Genomic DNA, 21,393 nt, shown 5'->3' with positions numbered 1-21,393 from the left:
CTCAGCAGCAATAACACGCCGAGGGCGCAAATCCCCGCGATCCCCACGCCAATCGGAGAAGCGAGCCGTCGCCGATCGATTCACCACCGGACCCAATCACAAGTAAACCTGCGCCGGGAAACCAAATCCTTCTAAATTCCTTCGCGACGCGGACCGCAAGCCGAAGGCGCGACGATGTCCGGAGCGGCGGACTACCAGGAGATGGTGGCGTCGGTGCCGCCCTCGCTGAAGGCCATCACGCTGACGCACGTTCGCTACAGCCGGGGCGACCCGCTGGGTCTCTTCCTCGCGTGGGTCTCCCTCGTCCCGGTTTTCATCAGCCTCGGCGGTTTCGTCTCCCACTTCCTCTTCCGTCGGGAGCTCCAGGGCCTCTGCTTCGCCGCAGGGCTCCTCGTCTCTCAGGCCCTCAATGAGCTCATCAAACACTCCGTCGCGCAGTCCCGCCCCTCGTACTGCGAGCTGCTGGAGGCCTGCGACTCCCACGGTTGGCCGTCCAGCCACTCGCAGTACACGTTCTTCTTCGCCACATACCTGTCGCTCCTCTCCCTCCGCCGGTCGCGCGCGCGCCAGGTGATCGCCGCCGTGCCATGGCCGCTTGCCTTCCTCACCATGCTGTCCAGGGTCTACCTAGGTTATCATACCGTCGCGCAGGTGAGGACCCCTGAATTTCGGATCCGATCTGACTAGATGTGTTTTTTTTTGTTCAGAAATGGTGCACCCCTACATTAATCAGTGGAGGTTGTCCTCCTGCCTCGCTTGATGTTTTAAACTGTGGTGCCCTGTGACAGATGAAATGAAAAATTGGAAACGTTTATGTGCTTTAAGGAAATGTTGCTACTTCAGACATTTTTAAGGGGGTGGGGCTTCTTTGGTTTCAAGTGAAAGTTCGCTAAGGTTGAAAATCCACATGTGTGTTTACTAATGAACTAAGGACAGAAGTACTAAAGATCAGCAGTATAACAAAAAAGTGATAACAAACCCTTGTAGTCTGAGCAAGTTAGACCATGCCACCAGGGAAACTACTCTACATTTAAATTGTAAGTCATTTTAGCTTTGTCCTAAGTCATTTTAGCAAATGAGTCAACACTGTTTCACTATCTTGAAAGAAAACTGTGAAAGGTTAATCTCCATAAGTATATATGAAATGAGCATACGAATTCTAGCAAATCATTGTTTAGGTCGGAATCATGAACTGTCTCTCTGTTTTTCTGAATACAACTGTGCATGTATACCCAATTGGATGCATTTATCTGTATTGAAAAGTTTTTATGTCTTTTTCTCTATCAAAAAACTGTTTGACATTTGTTTCTGCGGGTGTTTAATAGTGCTTAACTCTGTATAAATGCATTAGGTATCATTTAGTGAGATGTCAATAACAATGTGTTCGTTACATCAGTTACCTGCCTCAAAAACCTGCTTATTTGAAAGAGAAGTGGTTCAATGTGATTGTTTTTGTTCTAGCCAAAGTACGGCATATAGCTTCTCAAAACTGAAATGGGTTTCAATTGATAAATTTCCATCAGGTTTTCGCGGGAGCAGTAGTGGGCCTCGTGTTTGGTGCTATCTGGTACTGGATTGTCAATACCATGCTTGTTAATTACTTCCCAATGATTGAGGAGAGTGCAATCGGGAGGTGGTTGTACATCAAGGATACATCTCATATTCCAGATGTGCTCAAATTTGAGTATGATAACGCAAGGGCAGCACGGAAGAAAGTTGCTACTGATTGATCTTGTAAGTCGAGCATATTTAATTTTGTTTGGCTTGTTTAGCAGATATTATGCATACATTAGCACTGTATCTGCAAATTGCAGCTATCTTTTCCCCCTTATATTTGACGCTTTTGATTGAAACCCCACAATTCCTAGTCCGGCAATCTTTCAAATTCATGTTCCGAATGTTTTTGCTGAATGCCAGTTTAGGCCGTGTTTGGTTTGACGTGGCTAAATGACTACTAGTTAGAGATATTAAATATAGTCTAATTATAAAACTAATTACACAGTTAAGTAGTAAACGGTAAGACAATACTTTTAAGTCTAATTAGTCAATGATTTGATCATGTGATGCTACAGTGAATATTTGCTAATCGTGGATTAATTAGTATTAAAAATTTGTCCCTATCGTTTAGTCTTTAGCTGTGTAATTAATTTTATAATTAGACTATGTTTAAAACAAGTAATAGGCATTCAAATATCCGATATGTGACATGGGCTAAACTTTAGTCCCTAGAACCAAAACGACCTTTTTAGTCTTGAACATTCTATTCTTGATATAATTGGAATTAGCCTAGATAGATTCCTATTTGCAACTCCAAAAACTATTATCGTGTATCTACCACAGTTTATCAATATATGGTTTTACGAATACAAGTTAAAAACTTACATCAAGGAATACTGCATTATCAAATTTTGCCTACCAAACTTCACTTCACTTCAATTTACTTTCTACCATTTCAATTACTTCCGTATTATGATCTCTATTTTTTCCTGGCAACTAAATTGGTTGAGGGTTTAGCATGTGACAATTACTTGACATCAACTTTGAACTGCACATATTTTCTTATGTCTATGCAGGTTATGCTTCTGGATTGCATTTTGCTGTTGTTAAGGCGCCTTATAAGAATTGTGCATGATATTTCCTTCAGTTATGCTACACACGGGCACATCTGCACATGTAGCAGCAGCAACATTCAGAGAAGAAATGCTCACCGGAGCTTGTTTGATTTAGCTCTTCCTGGGCATACGCCACTTTGTTTTTCCCCGTATCAGTCACTAGCCAGACATTATTTTATTAAAGGTTGTTCGACTATAACTTGATAATTGCTTACATTTGAAAAATGACGTGAACAATACATGAGTTCATCTCTGCAGTCTAGTGTCTATACATAACTGTTTCGTGGGCTCTGTGAGCAATTTGTGTGGAAACATGAAGAATACAGGAATGATGGATCATCTCGAGAATTTCGCACAACAAAGGATAACTCATTAGATTATTGTATATCCAAAATAAAAGATGTTTAGTTTTTTAAACAATAATTAAGAGAAAGCATTGGCCATCATTCCAAAACGGGAGCCGCGAGAGCTTTGTCTCAAACAATAATTAACACACTCACAATGCAGCGAGAGATTCTGATATTTACCATCAGCAAGAAACAAGTTTGTAAAATTGTCATCAGACTCACATTTCATAGACCCAGCTAGACCCACAATTCATAGACACAGTGGTAATTATAACAAGAAGACAATATTATGATTGGCAAAAATCTAATTATCTCCAATGCAGCAGGCTTTGTCTCAAACAAAAACAAGAGATGGAATCAGCCGAGAGCTTATATGCTTGGTAACAACACCGAGTAGGAATGCACCACTAGGCTCTAGCCACAATATCAAAAGGCCTGAGACGGACGGTAGGTTGACAGCTGAATGTCAGGCTTCAGAAATCTCCGCAAGCTGTAGCTGGCACCAACGGTATATTGACAAGCACAACTGCCAAGATTCTTGACTTGTTGCTGACACATCTTGGCTAGAAGGGGCAACTGGAATGTTAAGATTCTTGACTTGTCGCTGACACTTCTTGGCTAGAAGGGGCATCTGGAATACTGGCGGAGGGGCCTTGTTTCCTTTCTGCCTGTAGTGTTCGACACAGGGATTCGAGCTTCTCCCTTTGATTTTTCAATTTCTCTATTTGCTTCTTTGTTAGCTCACGCTGCGGAGGCATCGCAAATGGGTCAAAATTAGCAAATACCACTTATATATATAATGCAGGATCAACTGGCACAAGATTTTCCTAGTATGCATAGAAAGACAACTATAACTCTATAAGCTAGAGAACTGGTCCTAATTTTTCAAACACGGTAAGGCCTAGTTTGGATACTTTGGGATTAGAGTGTTTTGGAGGGATTGGAGAGGGTATAAATCCCTAATAGATCAAATACTCTCTCAATACATCTCAATCCACTCCAATCCTACTCATTACTAGAGTACCCAAACTAGGCCTAAAGGGGATCTATATACTGCGCTAAGAAGGCAGGCAGGAATAGTTGTCAAAACTGTGATCTCAACGTAGCAACCTGGTTTAGGCCTTGTTCGTTTGTGTCGGATTGGTGGGTCGGAACGAATCCTAACCGGATTGCTTCTCTAATTTATATAAACTTTGATTAGCCGGAACGATTCCAGGTGCAATCCGACACAAACGAACAAGGCCTTAGTACAACTAGGAACTAGCTTTTGCGATGCACACATTACCTCTTCAATGAGCTTCACAATAGCAATATCTGAGTTCTCACATTTTCCCTTCAGAAATTCGTTCTCCTTCTTAAGATTCTTTATCACTGAAATCATCTGATGAAGAAGACCATATGAGACTTTTACTTCAGTCAACAGCTGTTGACAAGTAAAGCAGATACAATGATATTGAGCATTATGTAGAGCATACCTTTTCCATCTCCTGCTTGTAAGTTTCAAAGACTTCATTGCTTTTTGACAAGGCATCCTGATAAAGGTATAACAAAAAAAGATTAAAGTGTTTCAAAAGAAATTCCATCTCGGACTTTTAAAACCTTCCCTACAAGGGCAAAAATGGTCACTAGTTCACTATTAAAGCAGGTAAGGTGCACGAGTAGTTTTACATGTTTTGTTAGCTTTCATATCTGACCTACATCAACTTGATTTGGACCAAAGCCAAATGTTGTCGTTATTGTCGTCATCTACAGGGCAACCATTTGGAACCTAGAAATGGTCTTAGAAGTGAAAGTACCTGAAAGTGCTGAAATCTTTCCCCGTCAGAAGCTAGTTGCAACCGCAGGTTCTTCTCAGTAGTCATAAGCTGAGAAACTTGTTCAGCATACAACTGCATTTGTGTATGTTCCTGAGCAGCCTTCTCTTGATGTTGTTGAAGTCTCAGATCAGCAAGTTCAAGTTCCAGCATTTTCTCTTTCAACTACACATGCCATAACAAGTTAACCAAGAGCGCAACAAATAACATTTAAAACTAGTAAGAGCAATATTGTTATACAAATATTAATGAGACCTCAAGATCTATTAATACATAGGAATAAATAGCATACTTGGTGAGCATATTTCTGCTGAGTAATGTTATATTGATCAGCAAGGTCTTTCAGTTTACTTCTCAACCTACAAAAGCAACAACTGTCAGTGTACCGGACTAGAAATGTCAAAAGGCACTTTGACAATGAGTTGCTAACAAAATGGACTAATTGGACTCCTAATATTCAAAATATAAATAAGGTTAGTATCTTACGTATTGTTCTCTTCTAGCTGAGAAATGCGCTCAACTCTCTGCTCCTCAAGTTTGGCACTGACACCCTACAGAAATATCATGACAATTTGATAAATAAGAGCTAAAACTTAAACTTAGACATACAAGCAAAAAAAAAAGGAACTTGTACATATCTATCATATATCATAATCAGATGATGTATTTTCTATTTTGAGCTGTCAACCTTTATGGCATGATCAAATTTTTCAGACAATTCCGTACGCATGTTCTGTCCCTCTGTCGATACCCTTTGGCACTCTTCCTGAGACAAAGACGCTAAAATGGTATGATAATTGAACAAAAATGATAAGAACTCTTTTATACCGCTTTGTTTCAAAGTTCAAATACACTGAACATACCTTTAGCATTTTGTTTTGACGCTGAAATTCCCTACAAAGAGATTCTAGTCTATCTTTGACTGCAATGGCTGCAAGGACCCAAATATAAATGACAAATGTTAAGTAGATATAAATGTCAAATGCTAATTAGATGAATTCTACGAGCACGACGTGCATGCACCAGTTCATATGCAACAATCAAAATACACAAAGTTTTCAGCAACACTGAATTATCTATGCTAATAAGAAGTTTCAATTAACATCTTAATACGTGGACATAGAGGGTCATCCTTCGACCAAAGAAACACACATGTTTGTCGGTGAAGATACAAAGGAGAATCACAAAGGGAGGCATGCACTCATTAAATTTAACTGTACACCAATCACATGTTCATTAAACTAACCTTGATCCCTTTCTGCAACCACTTTGTGGTATTGCTGGGCTAGTTGAAATAACTCTTTGTCCTTCTCAAGCTTGCTATGCTTGATGACCTTGCGTTTTGGCTCACCGCTCCCCTACAAAAGCAAGCAAATCAATCCCATCTCGCAAAGACTAATTCTTCTTGCAAACACTTACAGTATATGATAAACAACCTTGACCACCTTTTGATCACTTGGAGCGCCCACTTGCTCTGATGCACGATTTTCCTTCAAGGATCCTTCACCTGACAAAAGAACATTAAAACATGGTAAGGAAACACAGCCCGTAAGGCACATCTGGAGCTCAAACTCTACCACGATGAAAACCTTATTTTCCTATGTTTGCACTGAACCGCTATAGTAATGGCTGCCATTCAGAAATAGTGACTAGGCTCAGGAAACTCATGGTGAATGAAGAAAACTAAAATCGAGAGAGGACTACAGAGAATCACCTCTTGCAGCAGTGGTGGGTCCGTGCTCCCCTAGAGCGCGCTCCGGATCCGCAACAACGTCCAGACAAAGTGTGTCCAATGCTTCAGCAGCGGCGGCTGAGGAGGCATCTTCGGCGGTGGACGCGGGAAGGGAGGGATCACTTAGGGTTTCCTCACCACCGGGGTTGGTGGCGTCGGGACTATCGGAGTCGATTGCATCGTCAACTATGGGCGCGGAGGAGGGAGGAGCCGCGTCCGTGTCTGAGCTCTCGCTGTCGGGGACGAAGCCGTCGGGGAGAGAATTAGCCTCCGGGAGGCGCGCCACCGGCGAGCCTTCCATTGCGCGTGTGCACTGCGATGCTCGCCTTTCTATCTTTTACGTGGGAATGGAGAAAATGAGTGTTGTGTTGGGAATGGGATATGAGGAGAGGGCGCCGCAGTCATCGCCGCGATGGGGCAGCGGCGGCTAGTTCAGATCCCCGCGAGCATAGAGGCCGCGGCTAGCTCGCCGGTGCAGGTGCAGCTACCTCGCTGAGCGGAAGGTGCTCGCCACCGCCGCGCCCTCCTTTAATTCCCCTCGAATCCTCTTTGTTCGGGAGGTTTTGGGGGGAGGAATGTTTGGGAGTTATGCGTAACGCCAAGTCCATTGCACGCAAATGAATTCATTGGAAATCTTCTTCTACAATTATCACCTCCCTCCATTTCAAACCAAATCATATTTGTGTGAGCGAAGAAACATTTTTTCAGCGAATTGCGCTTCGAATAGACTGAACAAGATTTGTGTGAGCTCATTAGCTAGTACTCTATTTATTTTTAAATACCTAATGTTATTTCTCCATCTCGGTAGCCTGGCCTAAACGTCACATGAGACGGCGCTGCATCAAGCGGAACCATAGCTCGCCGTTGTACAGTTGACAGAGGAGCAGAGGTCTGAGTGTCTAACTCTAACGTCTGTGAGAACCTGCTGCTTGCTAACTTCAAGAAATATACATTTTCAAGATTCTACATGTTCAACCACCGGTTTGCTCAGCTGCAGCGCGGCGTTCCTCCCGTGTCTGTAGAATTTGTGGAAGAGGAGCGGTAATTTTTACCATCTGCATAGCCGGCCATGGTAAGCACATAGTCAACACAAGGAATGGAGCAGTAGTTACAATAATGCCCATTAAAAACATAAAAAAAACTAATGAGAGTTCATTTTTCTGGTCTAAATTCTAGGGGTTCCTGCCTTCTGTCAGATCAGCAGTAAAAGCAGTTCACAACAAGAGTAAAATCCTACTTTTTCCTCCCTACAATACATAGAGGGGAAACTCGAATATGGGAATTTTTTTTAAAAAAAAAATCAAGCCTGAAATCCGCTCCAACGGAAACTCAAGCTCAGGGGCGTCAGAAGTCTTTCGTCCTAGAATACATACATAGAAGAGAAATCTTTTTAGGAGCTATTATTATCTAACAAGTCCAAAATTCAGTTTTTTCATCGACCTCCAGTCATCACCTTTTTAGACCTTAGCAGGACTGTTATATTATCTTATGGACAAGAGACTATATAAATTCATGTCCAATTCAACCCACTCATTCAATTTAGTGCCTCGGGAAGGCAGATTTTTTGAAGGGGAAAGGTTGTAGGGTAAACCCCTACAACTACAACACTATTTTATTTAATAAAAAAAAGTAACATGATCAATAAGAAAGAAACAAAGAACACAAAAAAGGGGAAGGGGTGGGAAGGCAGGTTGGTAATACCTGCCCAAGATTATATATATGTTTAATCACCTTATTGGTTGTTGGGTGGCAAAGAACCAGCCAATGTGCATGCAGGTGATACCCACAGTCTCCAGGAACAGGTTGCAAAGGTCTCTCATAACCCCTAATAAGAGCAAGAAATGCCAGTTAAACTAAATACAAGAAGCATCAAAAGGGGTAGTTCAATAGAAACGTGAGATGAAAGAATTACCCATCAGATGCAAAAGAACTATCTGTGCCAGTAGATTCTGGCTCAACAAAATTGGGGTGCCCACCAATACCATAGAGAGGGTCATCTGTTGGTACATGCAGAAAAATATACATGAATTCGAATTGCAGCTGTTAGAAATTTATGTTTGATTTAGATAGTAGGGCCTATAACTCCACCTATGTTGTCTCAGTATATGTTGGTGCAGCATAGCCTGTTCCAAGTCTAGGTACAAGGATGAGGCTTGCGTTAGGCGTGGCGATCCAGCTATAAAAAACTTAGCCACTCAAATGGAGATGAGACCCAATAGAAAACGGGCATAACCCTCTTAGCGACGCGCCATATCGGAACCCGGGTATGGTGTTAAATGAGCAAGGGCCGGGCCGCCACACCCCCTTGGTGGCGCGTCGTGTCGTGATTTAGATACGGTGTCAAGTGAGCAAGGATCAGGTCGTCGCTTCATTAGTGGCGCTCTACATCGGCGCGCGGGTGTAGTGACAAATGTGCAAAGGTCTTCGCATTTGTCTCAACGGGTGTGAGGGGTAAGGAAGCTAGTTGAGCCGACTAGTATCCGTGTAGGTAGTTCGAACGTAAGGTCCCTTACAGGTAAGCTAAGAGAGTTAGTCGATGCAGCGAGCAGGAGGCGTGTTAATATCCTATGTGTCCAGGAGACAAAATCGAAGGGGCAAAAAGCGAAGGAGGTGGAGAACACTAGTTTCAAGCTTTGGTACTCAGGAACAATGGCAAACAAAAATGGATTAGGTATCCTGATTGATAAGAGCCTCAAAGATAGAGTGATGGATGTCAAAAGGCAGGGAGAGAGGATTATCCTAGTTAAACTAGTTTTGGGGGATATAGTCTTGAACATTATAAGTGCATATGCCCCTCAGGTTGGTCTCAATGAGAGTGAGGAAGTTCTGGGAAGACTTAGATGACATTGGCTAAGCAGTTTCCACCAATGAGAAGCTTTTCATAATCTCAATGGTCATGTAGGTTCAACAAATGCAGTTTATGAGATGGCTCATGGAGGTTTCAGGTATGGTAGTAGGAATCAAGGAGAGGATATTTTCGACTTTGTCGTAGCCTACAACCTAGTGATAGCCAACACTTTCTTCAAAAAGAGAGATTCTCATTTGGTGACTTTTAGCAGTGGCCATCGTTTGAGCCAGATCGACTTCGTTCTCACAAGGAGGGAAGATAAACAAGCATGTTTGGATTGTAAGGTGATATCTGGAGAGTGTTATGCCCCAACATAATCTTGTGGTGGCTGACTTCCGTTTTCGGATCCGTACCCATAGGGATAAACAAGCCAAAATTGCGAGGATGAAGTGGTGGAAACTCAAAGGGGAGACATCCGAAGTTTTTAAGGAAAGAGTTTTTCTGGAGGGCGCTTGGTCCGAAGAAGATGCAAACAACATGTGGTTGAAGATGGCAACTTGTATTAGGAAGGTGGCGCCAGAGGTGTTTGGAGTGACCAAATGGAGCAGAGGTGAACATAAAGATACTAGGTGGTGGACCGAGGACGTTCAAAAGGCAATAAAGGAGAAGAAAGAATGTTACAGGAGCTTGTTCCATGACAGGAGCGCGGTGAACATAGAGAGATATAAGGTGGCAAAGAAGACTGCAAAGTGAGCTGTGAGTGAGGCAAAGGGTCGAGCCTATGATGATCCTTACCGAAGACTAAATACAAAGGAAGAGAAGGATGTCTATAAGATGGCTAGGATTCGGGAAAGGAAGACGAAGGACCTCAACCAAGTTAAATGCATTAAGGATGAGATGGATCAACTCTTGGTGAAAGGACAAGACATCAAACAGAGTAACAGAGGTATTTTGACAATCTTTTCAATGGTGAGAATGAGACTATGGACACCCAATTGGATGACTCCTTTGATGATTTAAATAGATGCTTTGTACGCAGGATACAAGAGTCAGATGTCAAAGAAGCTTTAAAGAGGATGAAAGAGGGCAAGGCGATGGGCTTGGATGGTATCCCAATAGGGTTATGTTCGGTTCTACCCCAATCCATATGGATTGAGGGGGTTTCAATCCCTAGTAAGTCAAAATCCCCTCCAATCCGTATCAATCCCCCCCAATCCATATGGATTGAAAATAACCGAACAAGCCCTAGAGGTGTGGAAATGCCTTGGAAATATTGCTATCGTTTGGCTAACCAAGTTGTTCAACCATATTCGATCAAACAAGATGCTCGATGAGTGGAGAAGGAGTACATTAGTAGCAATCTTAAAAAAGAAGGGAGATATTCAAAGTTGTACCAACTATCGAGGGATTAAGCTGATGAGCCACACTATGAAGATATGGGAGAGAGTTATTGAGCATCGCCTGAGAGGAATGACGCATATCACCATGAACCAATTTGGATCCATGCCTGGAAGGTCAACTATGGAAGCAATTTTCTTGATAAGACAGGTCATGGAGCGGTATAAGGAGCAGAAGAAGGACTTACACATGGTTTTTATCGACTTGGAAAAGGCCTATGATAAAATACCTAGGAAACTCATGTGGTGGGCATTGGATAAGCATAAAGTCCCAACAAAGTATGTTACGCTCATCAAGGACATGTATGACAAGGTTGTGACTAGTGTCCAAACAACTGATGGTGATACAAATGTTTTCTCGATTAACATAGGACTACGTCAAGGTTCAGCTTTGAGCCCTTATCTATTTGCCCTAGTGATAGATGAGGTCACGAGAGATATACAAGGAGATACCCTTGGTGTATGCTTTTCACTAATGATGTAGTACTAGTAGATGAAAGCCGGGAAGGAGTAAATAGAAAGCTAGAGTTATGGCTCAAGCCCTAGAGTCAAAAGGATATAGAATTAGCAGGACCAAAACCGAGTATATAAGATGTGACTTTTGTACTACAATTAGTGAGGATGAAGATGTAAGCTTGCTAGGCCAGGTAGTACCAAAGGACACCTTCTGTTATTTGGGATCGGTGCTACAGAGAGATGGTGATATTGATGAAGATGTTAGCCATACGATCAAAGCGGAGTGGATAAAATGGCGTCAAGCATCGAGAGTCCTATGTGACAAGAGTGCCACCATTGTTATTAAAACGTCGTTTAAGCGTCGTTTAAACGACAAAACATGGTTAGAGTTTAGAACGTTCGGTCGTTTTAGCAAAAACATGTAGAACGTCTGTTTATCACGTTTAAACGTCGTTTTCTCGTTTTCGGACGTTCTAGGCGTGTTCAGGACGTTCTTCGTGTTATTGGGCCTTTCACATGCCAAAAAATACACAGGGCATACGGCACGACATACTCTCCTTTGTGTTGTTGCTAGCGCTGCCGCCCGTCTCCATCCTCTCCTCCAGGTCCTGCTAGCGTCGTCGCCCGACTCCCTCCTCTAGCATCGCCGCCCAACTCCCTCCTCCACCGCCGCCGCCCGACTCCTCTCCTCCAGCGTCGTCGCCACCCACCCGCATCCATCTCCAGCTTCGCCTGTCGCCCTCCCTCTGGTTCGAGTGTCCAGCACCGACAGCCTCCCTCCTCTCCTCTCATCTGCCCCCTCCTCCCTCTCCATCCTCCAACAGTACAGCGCTGCCAGACCAGTGAAGCGGTGCCCTCCCTAGTTTTAGACTTTCAATCATCAAGAGTTCCAGGTTCATTCTTCCAGTTCAGACAGTGACGCCCTCCCTAGTTTCAGACTTTCAGTCATCAACAGTTTATGGTTACTGATCATAGATACAAGTTGTAACTTGTGTGGTTGAACTTGATCTGTTTCATTTTGTTTTGTGAACTCAAGTACTTAACTTATGTATGAACATATTCAATAATTGAAATTTTATGTAATGTCTGAAAAGGCGTTTCAACGTTCGTTTAAATGTTTAAATGTTAAAAAGGTGGTTCATAATGTTTTAACGTTTTACCACTTTAATAATCATGAATGCCACAGAAGTTGAAAGGGTTCTACAGGACGGCGATTAGGCCTTCTATGTTATATGGGCTGAATGTTGACCTACTAAGAGACGGCATATCCAACAACTAAGTGTTGCAGAGATGCGTATGTTGCGTTGGATATATGGGCACACAAGATTGGACCGAGTGAGAAATGATGATATACGCGATCGGCTAGGAGTAGCGCCAATTGAAGAAAAGCTTATTCAACACCGGTTGAGATGGTTTGGGCATGTCCACCGGAGACCCACAGAGGCACCGGTGCACAGAGGCATCATAAGACGAGACAATATGTGAAGAGAGGTAGAGAGCGGCCAAACTTGACATGGGAGGAGGCAATCAAAAGGGACTTGAAGGAATGGAATATCTCAAAGGAATTGTGTTTGGATAGAAGTGTTTGGAAAGAAGCTATCCACGTGCACGAACCGTGATTAGGCCTTTTCCCTTTTAGTGCTCTAAAAAGCTTTTTCCCCTCCCCTCTCTCTTTATCTTTTTTGGTGACTTCTTGTTGGGTTCTAACTCTAGCCTATCCCAAATTGCTTGGGACTAAAAGGCTATGTTGATGATGATGCTAGATAGTAGGGCCTATCATTACTTAAAAAAGACTTGTATTGATAAATACAAAAGTATTTCATCCATGGATGTGGAGATGAGTTTTGCCAAGTTCATTAATTAAATAAGCAACTCAAGAAACGGATTTTTAAGTAGAGTGAGCGAGGGACTTACCTACAAGTGGGTGCCCAATGTATGCAAGGTGTATCCTTATTTGGTGAGGTCGTCCTGAATGAATTTCAACCTACATCAATGAGAAAAGGAAACATCAAATATTAAAATGCCCAAGGCAGCAAAAGAAAACTTGCCAGCATACATAATCGCAATTCAAAAGCAGATGATGCTATTCACATTTGTGAACATGTAAGAGCAGGAGCTAAAACATATATCTTGTTTACAGTCAAGAAACAACACACTCTACCTGGACCAGTGTGTGATTTTGGTGTGCAAGTCTCTCAAGAACACATACTTTGCTCATTGCTGGCTTTCCTGAAATCAATGGCACAAGATAACATAACAAACAAAAAGAACCATTGATTAAAATTTACTCAATATGAATTTATATCAACAGTAATGTGGTTACTCGACCCCAAGGACTTTCACCAATTCCATGTTACAGTATTGAAATTGCAATACCTGAGGAACATGCTGCATAAAGTCCCTCTGCAACTCCAGGATAATGAACTAACCCTATAGGTTGCGTAACAACAACCTGCATGTGTGACAGAGATAAATTACATGAGAGAGGGAAGGGATCATGCATACAAAAAGAGGCATGCAAGACTACTTTTTTTAGGGGGGGGGGGTGCAGGGGTTCATAACCTGACCAACATATAAGAGATCAGAACACTGTATCAAATAAGAGATAGTACCTCATCATCATCAAGTATGCCAGTCACTAAGGCTCGATAAAATTTTGAAATTTTTCGCTCTTCACTGAACTCTGATTTATCCCTATAAATCATCTCAATCACTTGAACTGCATACATAATGTGAATACTTGAAAAAATATCTTCTAAAATTAATGATAAGTTTTTACACCTTTTCTTTGCAGCATTTATAGCACCTTCAGCAAAATAAGATGCAAGTCGAACTTTGGCAACTTTTGTCTTGGCACAAAGCAGGAGGCCTAGCAAAATAATATATAAGTCAGCATCAATTAGCAAATACAGACATTACAAACTAAAACAAAACAACAAGCGAAGCAAATTCTCCTCTAATACAACGAGGTGCAGCTGTCCTGCTTGTTCTAGGAAAACAAGCAAAGAAAATTACAGATGAGCTTATACTGAATGACCAGCTTTGGCTAAACAACATTTCTTTGGCGATACACATTATTGCAAAAAGCAGTTGGTTACCAGTTGAACAAACATGTAGACCTTTCTGTCTAAACAAGTGGATGTTGGCTCTCGGGCTCCCTGCACAGGTGAGCAGCAGCTCTTTCTCTCTCACACACACACACAACACCTTGGGCTGGAGGTAGAAGGGGTTGAGCACAGAACACAGCACACACACAAGTGCAGCAACTGAACTGCCTGTTCTGTTCCATACTTCCATTCACTAGTATATACATATACATAATAGTGATGGTAGATTACCAACTATTTTCAACAGAAAAGGTACACTAGTACCTGGCTGATCTCAGCTCCAACTACTCTACATGGCTGATGCAAGCCATGACTGGGTGGCCTAATGGCCTATTGCCAACTAGCAGCAGTAGGAAGAGGCAAGGAAAAGAGAGAAAAGAATTGACAAAGCCAACTTCCTGCAGCAAAATCAAAAGACCCAGCAGCAGATTATCTTACAGTGGAAGCTCATCCTTTAGTGGAAATGTGGACAATGAAAACCAGCATCCTAGGTCATGTAGTCACGGTTCATGCCTCCCACGATCCATACCCCCCCCCCCCACACACACCCACCCAAATCAGCAACCACAAACAATTGCAGCTCTTGGAAGTTGGAACCAGTATCCATTGAAATTATCCCACACATGGGTTCTCACAGTCAACCATGGCTATTATTGCTCCTCTCTTCACCTTGTCCTTGTTACACATCATAGTTACCTAAAAAAAGTCTCATCACCATGTTCATGACTTCCTGATCTGTCATTGTGCCATGACTTGAACTTCCCTCATATTACTTGTTGGTTTGAACTTCAGCTTTTTGGAGCAACTAAGGTATATTTCTCCTAGATTCTCATGTTCATGCAGAAGCTACAAAAACTTACATCTGCTAGACCTCAAGTGAGTGTCAGCGAACCAGACTTTCTGAGGAGTGAGGACTGAGCTGTAAAAAAAGAAACAAACCTGATGTTCCCCTCCCTAAACGATGAACAGGTACTGGATGTGACTGCACATCTTTTCTCTTGAACCGGCAAGATGAGGCCATCTTCCAGTCTTTCAATTGAAGCTGTGCTAAAACAGTTCGCTGCTGAAACAGTCCTTTAGGCAGAACTTGCAAGCCAGAAGGCTTATTAAGGGCAACCTGACAAAACATTCCCTGGCTAAGATTCATAATTCTAAATGTAAAATTGGAAATTAGCTTCATGTGTTATTACAGATTTTGGCAAACATGCACAAGAACGGGAAAAAACTCGACTTGCGAGAGTAAGACAGCCCCCAAGTATTGTATTTAAGAAGAAGACCTTCTCACACAGGTCAAGAAAACACCTGAACCCCTGCACCACCCATACACAGTGGCATCGAAGCCCATGTGAGAACGACCGCGACCGGGGCCGAGCCTTCGACCTATGCTTTGGCGTGGGACAGGCGAGGAGATTTTTTAATCCCGGCCTGAAATTCGCTCCCACGGGGAGTCGAACCTAGGACCTAAGGAGTGCTACTCAGACCACCGAACCAACTCAGCTAGAGGCCCTTTCGCCAAGAACGAAAAAAAACTTACACCTTATGAAAATGGACAGTTGGAAGTGGCGGGTGTGTTTGGATCCCCAGCAATAACTATCCTGGACCTGCTGGCTGCATGTTGCTATTTTGTAAGACTAGAAAATTCTGTTTTTTGAAGGCAATCTAGCATGTAACAGCAAGAAACGGCTTGCTTGGCTCTCCATCAGTGGCAACTAGCAGGCGGGCAGTTGCATAGAAGATCATGGTCTTCCTGTGCTTTATCTCTGAGCAAACAAACACAATACCTTGACCCAGCCTAGCTAGACAAGGTGCACTAGTGATCCAAGTGTACATAATACTTGCAAGTTCAAGCTAGCAAGATGGGTGTTCACAAGTCGGAGAACGAGAACAACAACAAAGCCCCTAGGTTGGGTGTAAGCTAGAGTTGCAACCCAACATGATCCACCAAAAAGAAAAAAGAAAAACTAAGGCATTAAACATCTAATCCATAGTTCATGCACATGGATATTCATAAGTCAATAAAGTTAAAAACTTAAATCCATATCTTCCAGTCCTCAGCTAAACGTAGACTAAAATTAGATGGGACTTGAAAGTTGAACCTTGCAATCAGCTCGGGGCATGAAATGTGAAAACATATGCCAAATTTACAGAACAATCTTTATCTCACAAACTGATAAATAGTACCAAGGTCATTTGCATACCATGTCATCATCCTCGTAGAGCACTTCCAGCAAATACGGCGCAAATGGCTCCTGCCAAGGAAAACGATGATATACCAACTTAGACCCATCCCTGCAAAAGAGTTAGCTTAGGTACCTGTCATATTATTAAGGTTTATGAACTTCTTTAAAAAATAAATACAGAACCAAAGGAAACAATCGAATGCAATTGGAGATTGGGAAGAATATAACAATAATAAGCTTGCTGAGAGGAAAAAAATTACACCAGAGTCATATCTGGATCAGTGACAACTTCACCATCAACGGTTATCTGCAAACAAACGAAACCATCATTTGCACATCCAAGAAAATTTGCCAGAAAAATCATAAACTCTCATTTTTCCAAAGTACACATGACATTTTTGGGGGGTTTCAGATATATGCCATTATGAATTATGAAATTGAGTATTCTAAAGATGGCATTATAATTCGTGATACCCGCCGGTTGCCATTATTTGATCAATAAATTTGGCCTCTGCCATTATCTACACTCGTGCATGTATTGTCCATTAGTGTTGCCCCTTTTACCCATCTTCCTTGCTGCTCTTCTCCCTCCCCGTTGTTCCTCCCTAGTTCCAAACCCTCTCCGCCTTAAAACACCGTCGTGTCGTGCTGGCGGTCGGGCTGGTGCGCTGGCTGCTGGCGGCTGTGGGGAGGCAGGCCCCTGGCGGAGGGGTCGTCAACGTCAACCCAGCGGATGAGCTGCGCGTGGAGCTGGGTGCCATGGCGGTTCAAGTGCATGGAGGCGGTGCAAAGGGGGAGCATGCACGGGTAGAGCATGAGCACCCCGTGGCAGTCCCCGGTGCGGAGGAGGGCGTAGATCATGGCGGTGTAGGACACAGCGTCTGGGTGCGGCATTTCGCCAAACACCTTGGTGGCATTGTTCCGGTCCTCGCAAGCCGCAAGCCACAAACGGTGTAGAAGATGAGGAGGGAGCAAACAAGGATGGGGTTGGAGGTGGTCAGGCCACAACGACAAGCCTGGGCATGTATCTGGTATGCGAGGCGGCGGTCGCGGCACTGGAGCAGGGCGTGTCCAGCGACAACGGTGGTCGTGACGGCGGCGTGGCAAGTCAATAAGGGCATTTTTTCTTCTCAGGCGAGTCCTGTACGTGCAAACATAGATAATGGCGTGGACCGAATTTTCTGATCGGATAATTGCAACCACCAGGTATCACAAATTATAATGGCATCTTTAGGATACTTGATTTTCATATTGACATATATCTGAAAACCCTTTTTAGAACCCCTTGTAAAAGCAGACGAAACACCATGCTCAGGTACGGATAGCACCAAATAGAAGACAGTAAATCTTCACTAAAATTCTATTTTTCCCTACCTGCCCATTACGAATCCTCTTGATCCACCTGCGGAGCACACCACCATCATCATTAAATCCACAAGAAAAACCATCAACTGAGCACGGAGATCAGGAATTAAGCGTAGCATATAGGCACTTGCCCTGGCAATGGCGCCGAGCTCTTGTGGTTAGTAGAGTAGAACTCAATCAAGGTGGTAGCGGCGTCCGCATCTGCTTGCAAGTAATCAGAACAAGTACAAAACAGCAAACCAGAGGAAAGGAGATAAGGAGGCAAACCAGCGCAACGGAACGTGTCGGTGTAGGTGAGGCCTTGATTGAGCTCCGGCCACGGCGTTCCGAAGGAGTATAGAGCCCCTGGCGGCGGAGCCCCGTCGCCCATCTGTGTTTCTGCCGCGGCCGCGGCCATCGCGCCGGGGAAGGTATTTAAGAATATACGTTTGTAGGTTAGGCTATCCGCACTCATTCTACTCTAAATTTTTACTCTAAAAGGAATATTCTATCCTAGTCATCAATATTTTAAAATACAGTAGCCAAACTTCCGCATCCACAACTACTCTATATCTCAACCCTATACAAACTACCATATTTTTTTATAAAAAATACTCACTGTGGGCCCCACCACCCATCTCCTTTGCGTCTGCAGCAAACCCACTGTGGGCCTCACCACCTATGCTCTACACAGCGTCACAGTGAATAGAGTTGCGGACAGCAAACGCCAGGAATAGAGTTGTGGGCAGCAAACGCTAAAATAGAGTACGCCATCCAGTCAATCGCTGCAGCCATCCACTTCACTGTAAATTTTTAGAGTTGGCTTCACAGTCCGCGACTGCGGGCAGCCTTAGTCCTTCAGCTTATCCGTGTCTGGAAAAAGCGTTGTATTTATCAGTGTCACCGTATTTTTAAGCAGGTTTTAAACGTTTAGATATAGATTAGGTGGGTGTGAATGTGAAGCCAACAACCAAAGTTCAAACACTGACTTATACATAATTTCACTCTAGTTTCCTTCGTTAGAGCTTTTCTATGATAAAATTGTAAGAGGATGGAGACCACAACGATCCAGCAAGGCTTCTGCGATAGGCTATAAAGTACAGAGAAGTTAAACGTCCAAAAACCAAGGTGTTTGAAATTTTTAGTTATTCTATTTTTCATGATGTGCCTTACCTTCCTCTAACATGTTTTAATTTGTAAATTTGGTATAACTACTAATTGAAAAATATATGTATGTAAAAAATACTAAATATATTTGTGAAGCTAAATATGATGTTACTTAAGAAAACATGTTGTTAACAGAATAAAATGAATATTGAAATGGAAACATATGTAAATTAGAATCATCCGACAAAATTAAGAGATATCTATGCTTTGAGAACCTTCTTTAGATCACGACGCAGAAGTAGCTTTACAAGACTCAGTGAAGGTTGCCGCAATTCCACAAATACATGTTATGCATCCTCATAGCCGCCGTCACCGCCATAAACACGGACAACTCAATTTCATGCTCCATCAATTTAGAAACGAGCAAGTAAGCAGCTGATCACTCACCCCCATACACACCTATCTGACTTCCAAGCTCCATTCGCATCAGTACCGCGAGCACTCCACCTGCATCTACCAATCGAGACCTCTCTGGCGTAAGCAGATTGATTGATCGTTTGAGTCAGAGAGTCGGTGGCACGGGTACCTTAACTACCATGGAACGATGGGACGCAATGTAGAGCGGATAGCGCCTCCCTACGCGGAACGACACCCACGCCACGCCGCTTGACTATAGTCTCCTCGTCGGCGGTGCCACAGCGAGGGGCTTGTGGCCGCCGCCACCGACCAACATGTCTTTGTGTTCTCGTCCGACCTCGACGTGTCTTGGCAGCCAGTCAGACGACAACACTAGACTGACGACATGGGTCTCTGAAGAGCCCATCACCTCGGTAGATCCGACCTCTGCTGGTGGTGGTGATAACCATTTTTGCTGCGCTAACGCGGAGAGACAGAGGCCATAAAGTACACTTGGTGGAAAGTACACTCTAGCCATCGAGAAGTTGCACATAGTTTTCTAATAGCCCGGAACTATGATTTATGAATATTTGTTCTTACGCCAGACGCTTGTCTGAAATATCGTAGTATGTAGGTCAGAGCATATAACTCACGTTTGACGAGTTTGATGGAAACATCTGTCATCTGCATACATAGAGGCACGAAGTCGTGTTATGTTATTGGAGATTTGTGATAGTATTCCAACTTCAATCGCCAAGTTTAGAAGTTTTTACAACGGGTCCATTGCCAAGACAAGAAACTACAGCGACAACAGGTCTCCCTATCTCAGTCCCCTCCATGGTAGAATAAAACAATCATCCTAGAATTCCATTGAATAGCACCTATGGCGATGATGTGGCCAGCATCGACGTGATCCAATTTCGCCACCTAGGAGAGGGAAGCCTAGAGGACGAATAATATCAAATGCTCAAATGGACTTCGCTCGATGGGTCGTTTGAGAAACAATGCTCCACCATGCAGGAGCGGACCTAGAACAAAATAGGGGGTGAGAGTATACTTGTAAAGATGAGCACCAAAAATGTCATAATGGAGACATCTAAAACCTTGTTCGGTTACAAGGGATGAAATCCCACCATGGATTTAATCCGGTCTGGGTTGGGTGAATCCATACCTCACCCAATCTCATGGTGGGATTAAATTTATCATTTAATCCATGTATCTCTCAAAGCTAATATTCTTTTGATCCATGGATTCTAATATAAACTTGTGCAATATCTTCATGGATTTGTTTCATACCTAATGAGCTATAGATAGAATCCATGTCTTACATAGTTTTAAAAAAATCCCAAACTCTTAGGTTATAATCCATGATGAGTAGGCTTAGATTATTTAGAGGCATGGATTTAATTCCAATCCATACTAATCCAGAGTTGGATTGGTATAAATGAACAAGGCCTAAGTTGGATTGAACGAGGGACTAAATGGTTAAATCCGGACTCTATCGCTTGCAACGGAGAAATGAGTTGAGGCTTGAACCGTCACTCACCTCTACGTAGGTCCTGTATATGTACGTCTGGGTCGGCCCGCTCCGATATGGCCCAGACACATTAAAGCATGGTCCACTAAAACACAACCTCAATTATGTGTTGTAATGAAACAAATCATATGAAATAAAACATAAACAAAAGTACGGAACATATATGACCAAAAAAACTGAGCCTTTTGTGGTTGTCCCATTAAAAACTTTCGGTCATAAAAAAATATAACTAGCTCAAAAATATTTAATATTCAGTGATTTTTGATGAATCCTAGTTAAATAGGTCGTGTCAGGCCAGACCAGACCGTGTGCTTAGTTGAAGTCCAAACACCACTCACATATTATGCTATACCGGCTTAGGCCCACGATTAATCTACTCTGTGCCAGTCTTAGATTGTGCCTCCAATTTCGTGGCCGTGTCAGTCTTAGATCGTGCCTCCAATTTCGTGATTTGTCCCAGGCTCCCAGCCCGTTTGGCACAGTCCAAATGTACTGCGCTCTACAACACCTAACACACAAAACACTCACACGGTATCACACAGCACCGCACATCCGCAGCAAGAGACGAACTTTTTT

General features: G+C 43.0%; 3 protein-coding genes across 10 annotated transcripts; 1 reads left to right on the top strand and 2 right to left on the bottom strand.

Moving 5' to 3' along the window:
• On the top strand, positions 1-2,844 carry LOC100280333 (uncharacterized). The gene is made up of 3 exons (NM_001366127.1): positions 1-651; positions 1,524-1,734; positions 2,574-2,844. Exons 1-2 carry the CDS (start codon positions 175-177, stop codon positions 1,728-1,730), a joined length of 684 nt encoding a protein of 227 aa, NP_001353056.1. The 5' UTR covers positions 1-174; the 3' UTR covers positions 1,731-1,734; positions 2,574-2,844.
• Positions 2,845-3,099: 255 nt separating this feature from the next.
• LOC100273322 (uncharacterized) lies at positions 3,100-7,137 on the bottom strand. Of its 2 annotated transcripts, none has more exons than XM_008669382.3 (11): positions 6,488-7,137; positions 6,210-6,280; positions 6,020-6,131; positions 5,637-5,704; positions 5,462-5,539; positions 5,260-5,324; positions 5,066-5,132; positions 4,756-4,938; positions 4,435-4,491; positions 4,245-4,340; positions 3,100-3,705 (listed from the first exon to the last, which is right to left on the bottom strand). In XM_008669382.3, exons 1-11 carry the CDS (start codon positions 6,804-6,806, stop codon positions 3,544-3,546), a joined length of 1,278 nt encoding a protein of 425 aa, XP_008667604.1. In that variant the 5' UTR covers positions 6,807-7,137; the 3' UTR covers positions 3,100-3,543. The 2 variants fall into 2 exon arrangements, with proteins under 2 accessions (XP_008667604.1, NP_001141235.2); NM_001147763.2 differs by having other exon boundaries at positions 3,134-3,705; positions 6,219-6,280; positions 6,488-7,043.
• A 3-nt stretch (positions 7,138-7,140) lies between these two features.
• On the bottom strand, positions 7,141-18,241 carry LOC100272393 (uncharacterized). 7 transcript variants are annotated; one of them, XR_004855852.1, is made up of 15 exons: positions 18,066-18,241; positions 17,930-17,999; positions 17,808-17,835; positions 16,694-16,740; positions 16,452-16,542; positions 15,193-15,370; positions 13,928-14,015; positions 13,759-13,840; positions 13,523-13,598; positions 13,308-13,375; positions 13,061-13,130; positions 8,594-8,639; positions 8,418-8,502; positions 8,207-8,330; positions 7,141-7,560 (listed from the first exon to the last, which is right to left on the bottom strand). XR_004855852.1 is itself a non-coding variant. In NM_001146873.1 (15 exons), the coding sequence occupies exons 7-13, from the start codon at positions 13,941-13,943 to the stop codon at positions 8,499-8,501; spliced, it is 351 nt and encodes a 116-aa protein (NP_001140345.1). In that variant the 5' UTR covers positions 13,944-14,015; positions 15,193-15,370; positions 16,452-16,542; positions 16,696-16,740; positions 17,808-17,835; positions 17,930-17,999; positions 18,066-18,179; the 3' UTR covers positions 7,251-7,560; positions 8,237-8,330; positions 8,418-8,498. The 7 variants fall into 7 exon arrangements, 4 of the variants coding, with proteins under 4 accessions (XP_020402962.1, NP_001140345.1, NP_001346541.1 ...); XR_002266904.2 differs by having other exon boundaries at positions 8,237-8,330; XR_004855856.1 differs by having other exon boundaries at positions 8,237-8,330; positions 13,759-13,829.
• Between the last annotated feature and the right edge of the window lie 3,152 nt (positions 18,242-21,393).

Source organism: Zea mays, chromosome 1 (genome assembly GCF_902167145.1).
Source record: "Zea mays cultivar B73 chromosome 1, Zm-B73-REFERENCE-NAM-5.0, whole genome shotgun sequence".
NCBI classification, from domain to species: domain Eukaryota; kingdom Viridiplantae; phylum Streptophyta; class Magnoliopsida; order Poales; family Poaceae; genus Zea; species Zea mays.
This window is presented reverse-complemented; position numbering and strand designations above follow the sequence as displayed.

What these genes read in the sequence shown, in the direction of transcription:
- LOC100273322 (XM_008669382.3), bottom strand. Translation starts at nt 6,806, where the DNA reads ATGGAAGGCTCGCCGGTGGCGCGCCTCCCGGAGGCTAATTCTCTCCCC. An exon ending in GTGATCAAAAGGTGGTCAAG is followed by an intron (nt 6,132 to 6,209) that starts GTTGTTTATCAT and finishes TTGCTTTTGTAG; the next exon opens with GGGAGCGGTGAGCCAAAACG. An exon ending in AGCAGAAATATGCTCACCAA is followed by an intron (nt 4,939 to 5,065) that starts GTATGCTATTTA and finishes TGGCATGTGTAG; the next exon opens with TTGAAAGAGAAAATGCTGGA.
- LOC100280333 (NM_001366127.1), top strand. Translation starts at nt 175, where the DNA reads ATGTCCGGAGCGGCGGACTACCAGGAGATGGTGGCGTCGGTGCCGCCC. An exon ending in GTTATCATACCGTCGCGCAG is followed by an intron (nt 652 to 1,523) that starts GTGAGGACCCCT and finishes AATTTCCATCAG; the next exon opens with GTTTTCGCGGGAGCAGTAGT.
- LOC100272393 (XM_020547373.2), bottom strand. Translation starts at nt 18,195, where the DNA reads ATGGCCGCGGCCGCGGCAGAAACACAGATGGGCGACGGGGCTCCGCCG. An exon ending in TTATGCAGCATGTTCCTCAG is followed by an intron (nt 13,376 to 13,522) that starts GTATTGCAATTT and finishes CATTGATTTCAG; the next exon opens with GAAAGCCAGCAATGAGCAAA. An exon ending in AAAATCACACACTGGTCCAG is followed by an intron (nt 13,131 to 13,307) that starts GTAGAGTGTGTT and finishes TCATTGATGTAG; the next exon opens with GTTGAAATTCATTCAGGACG.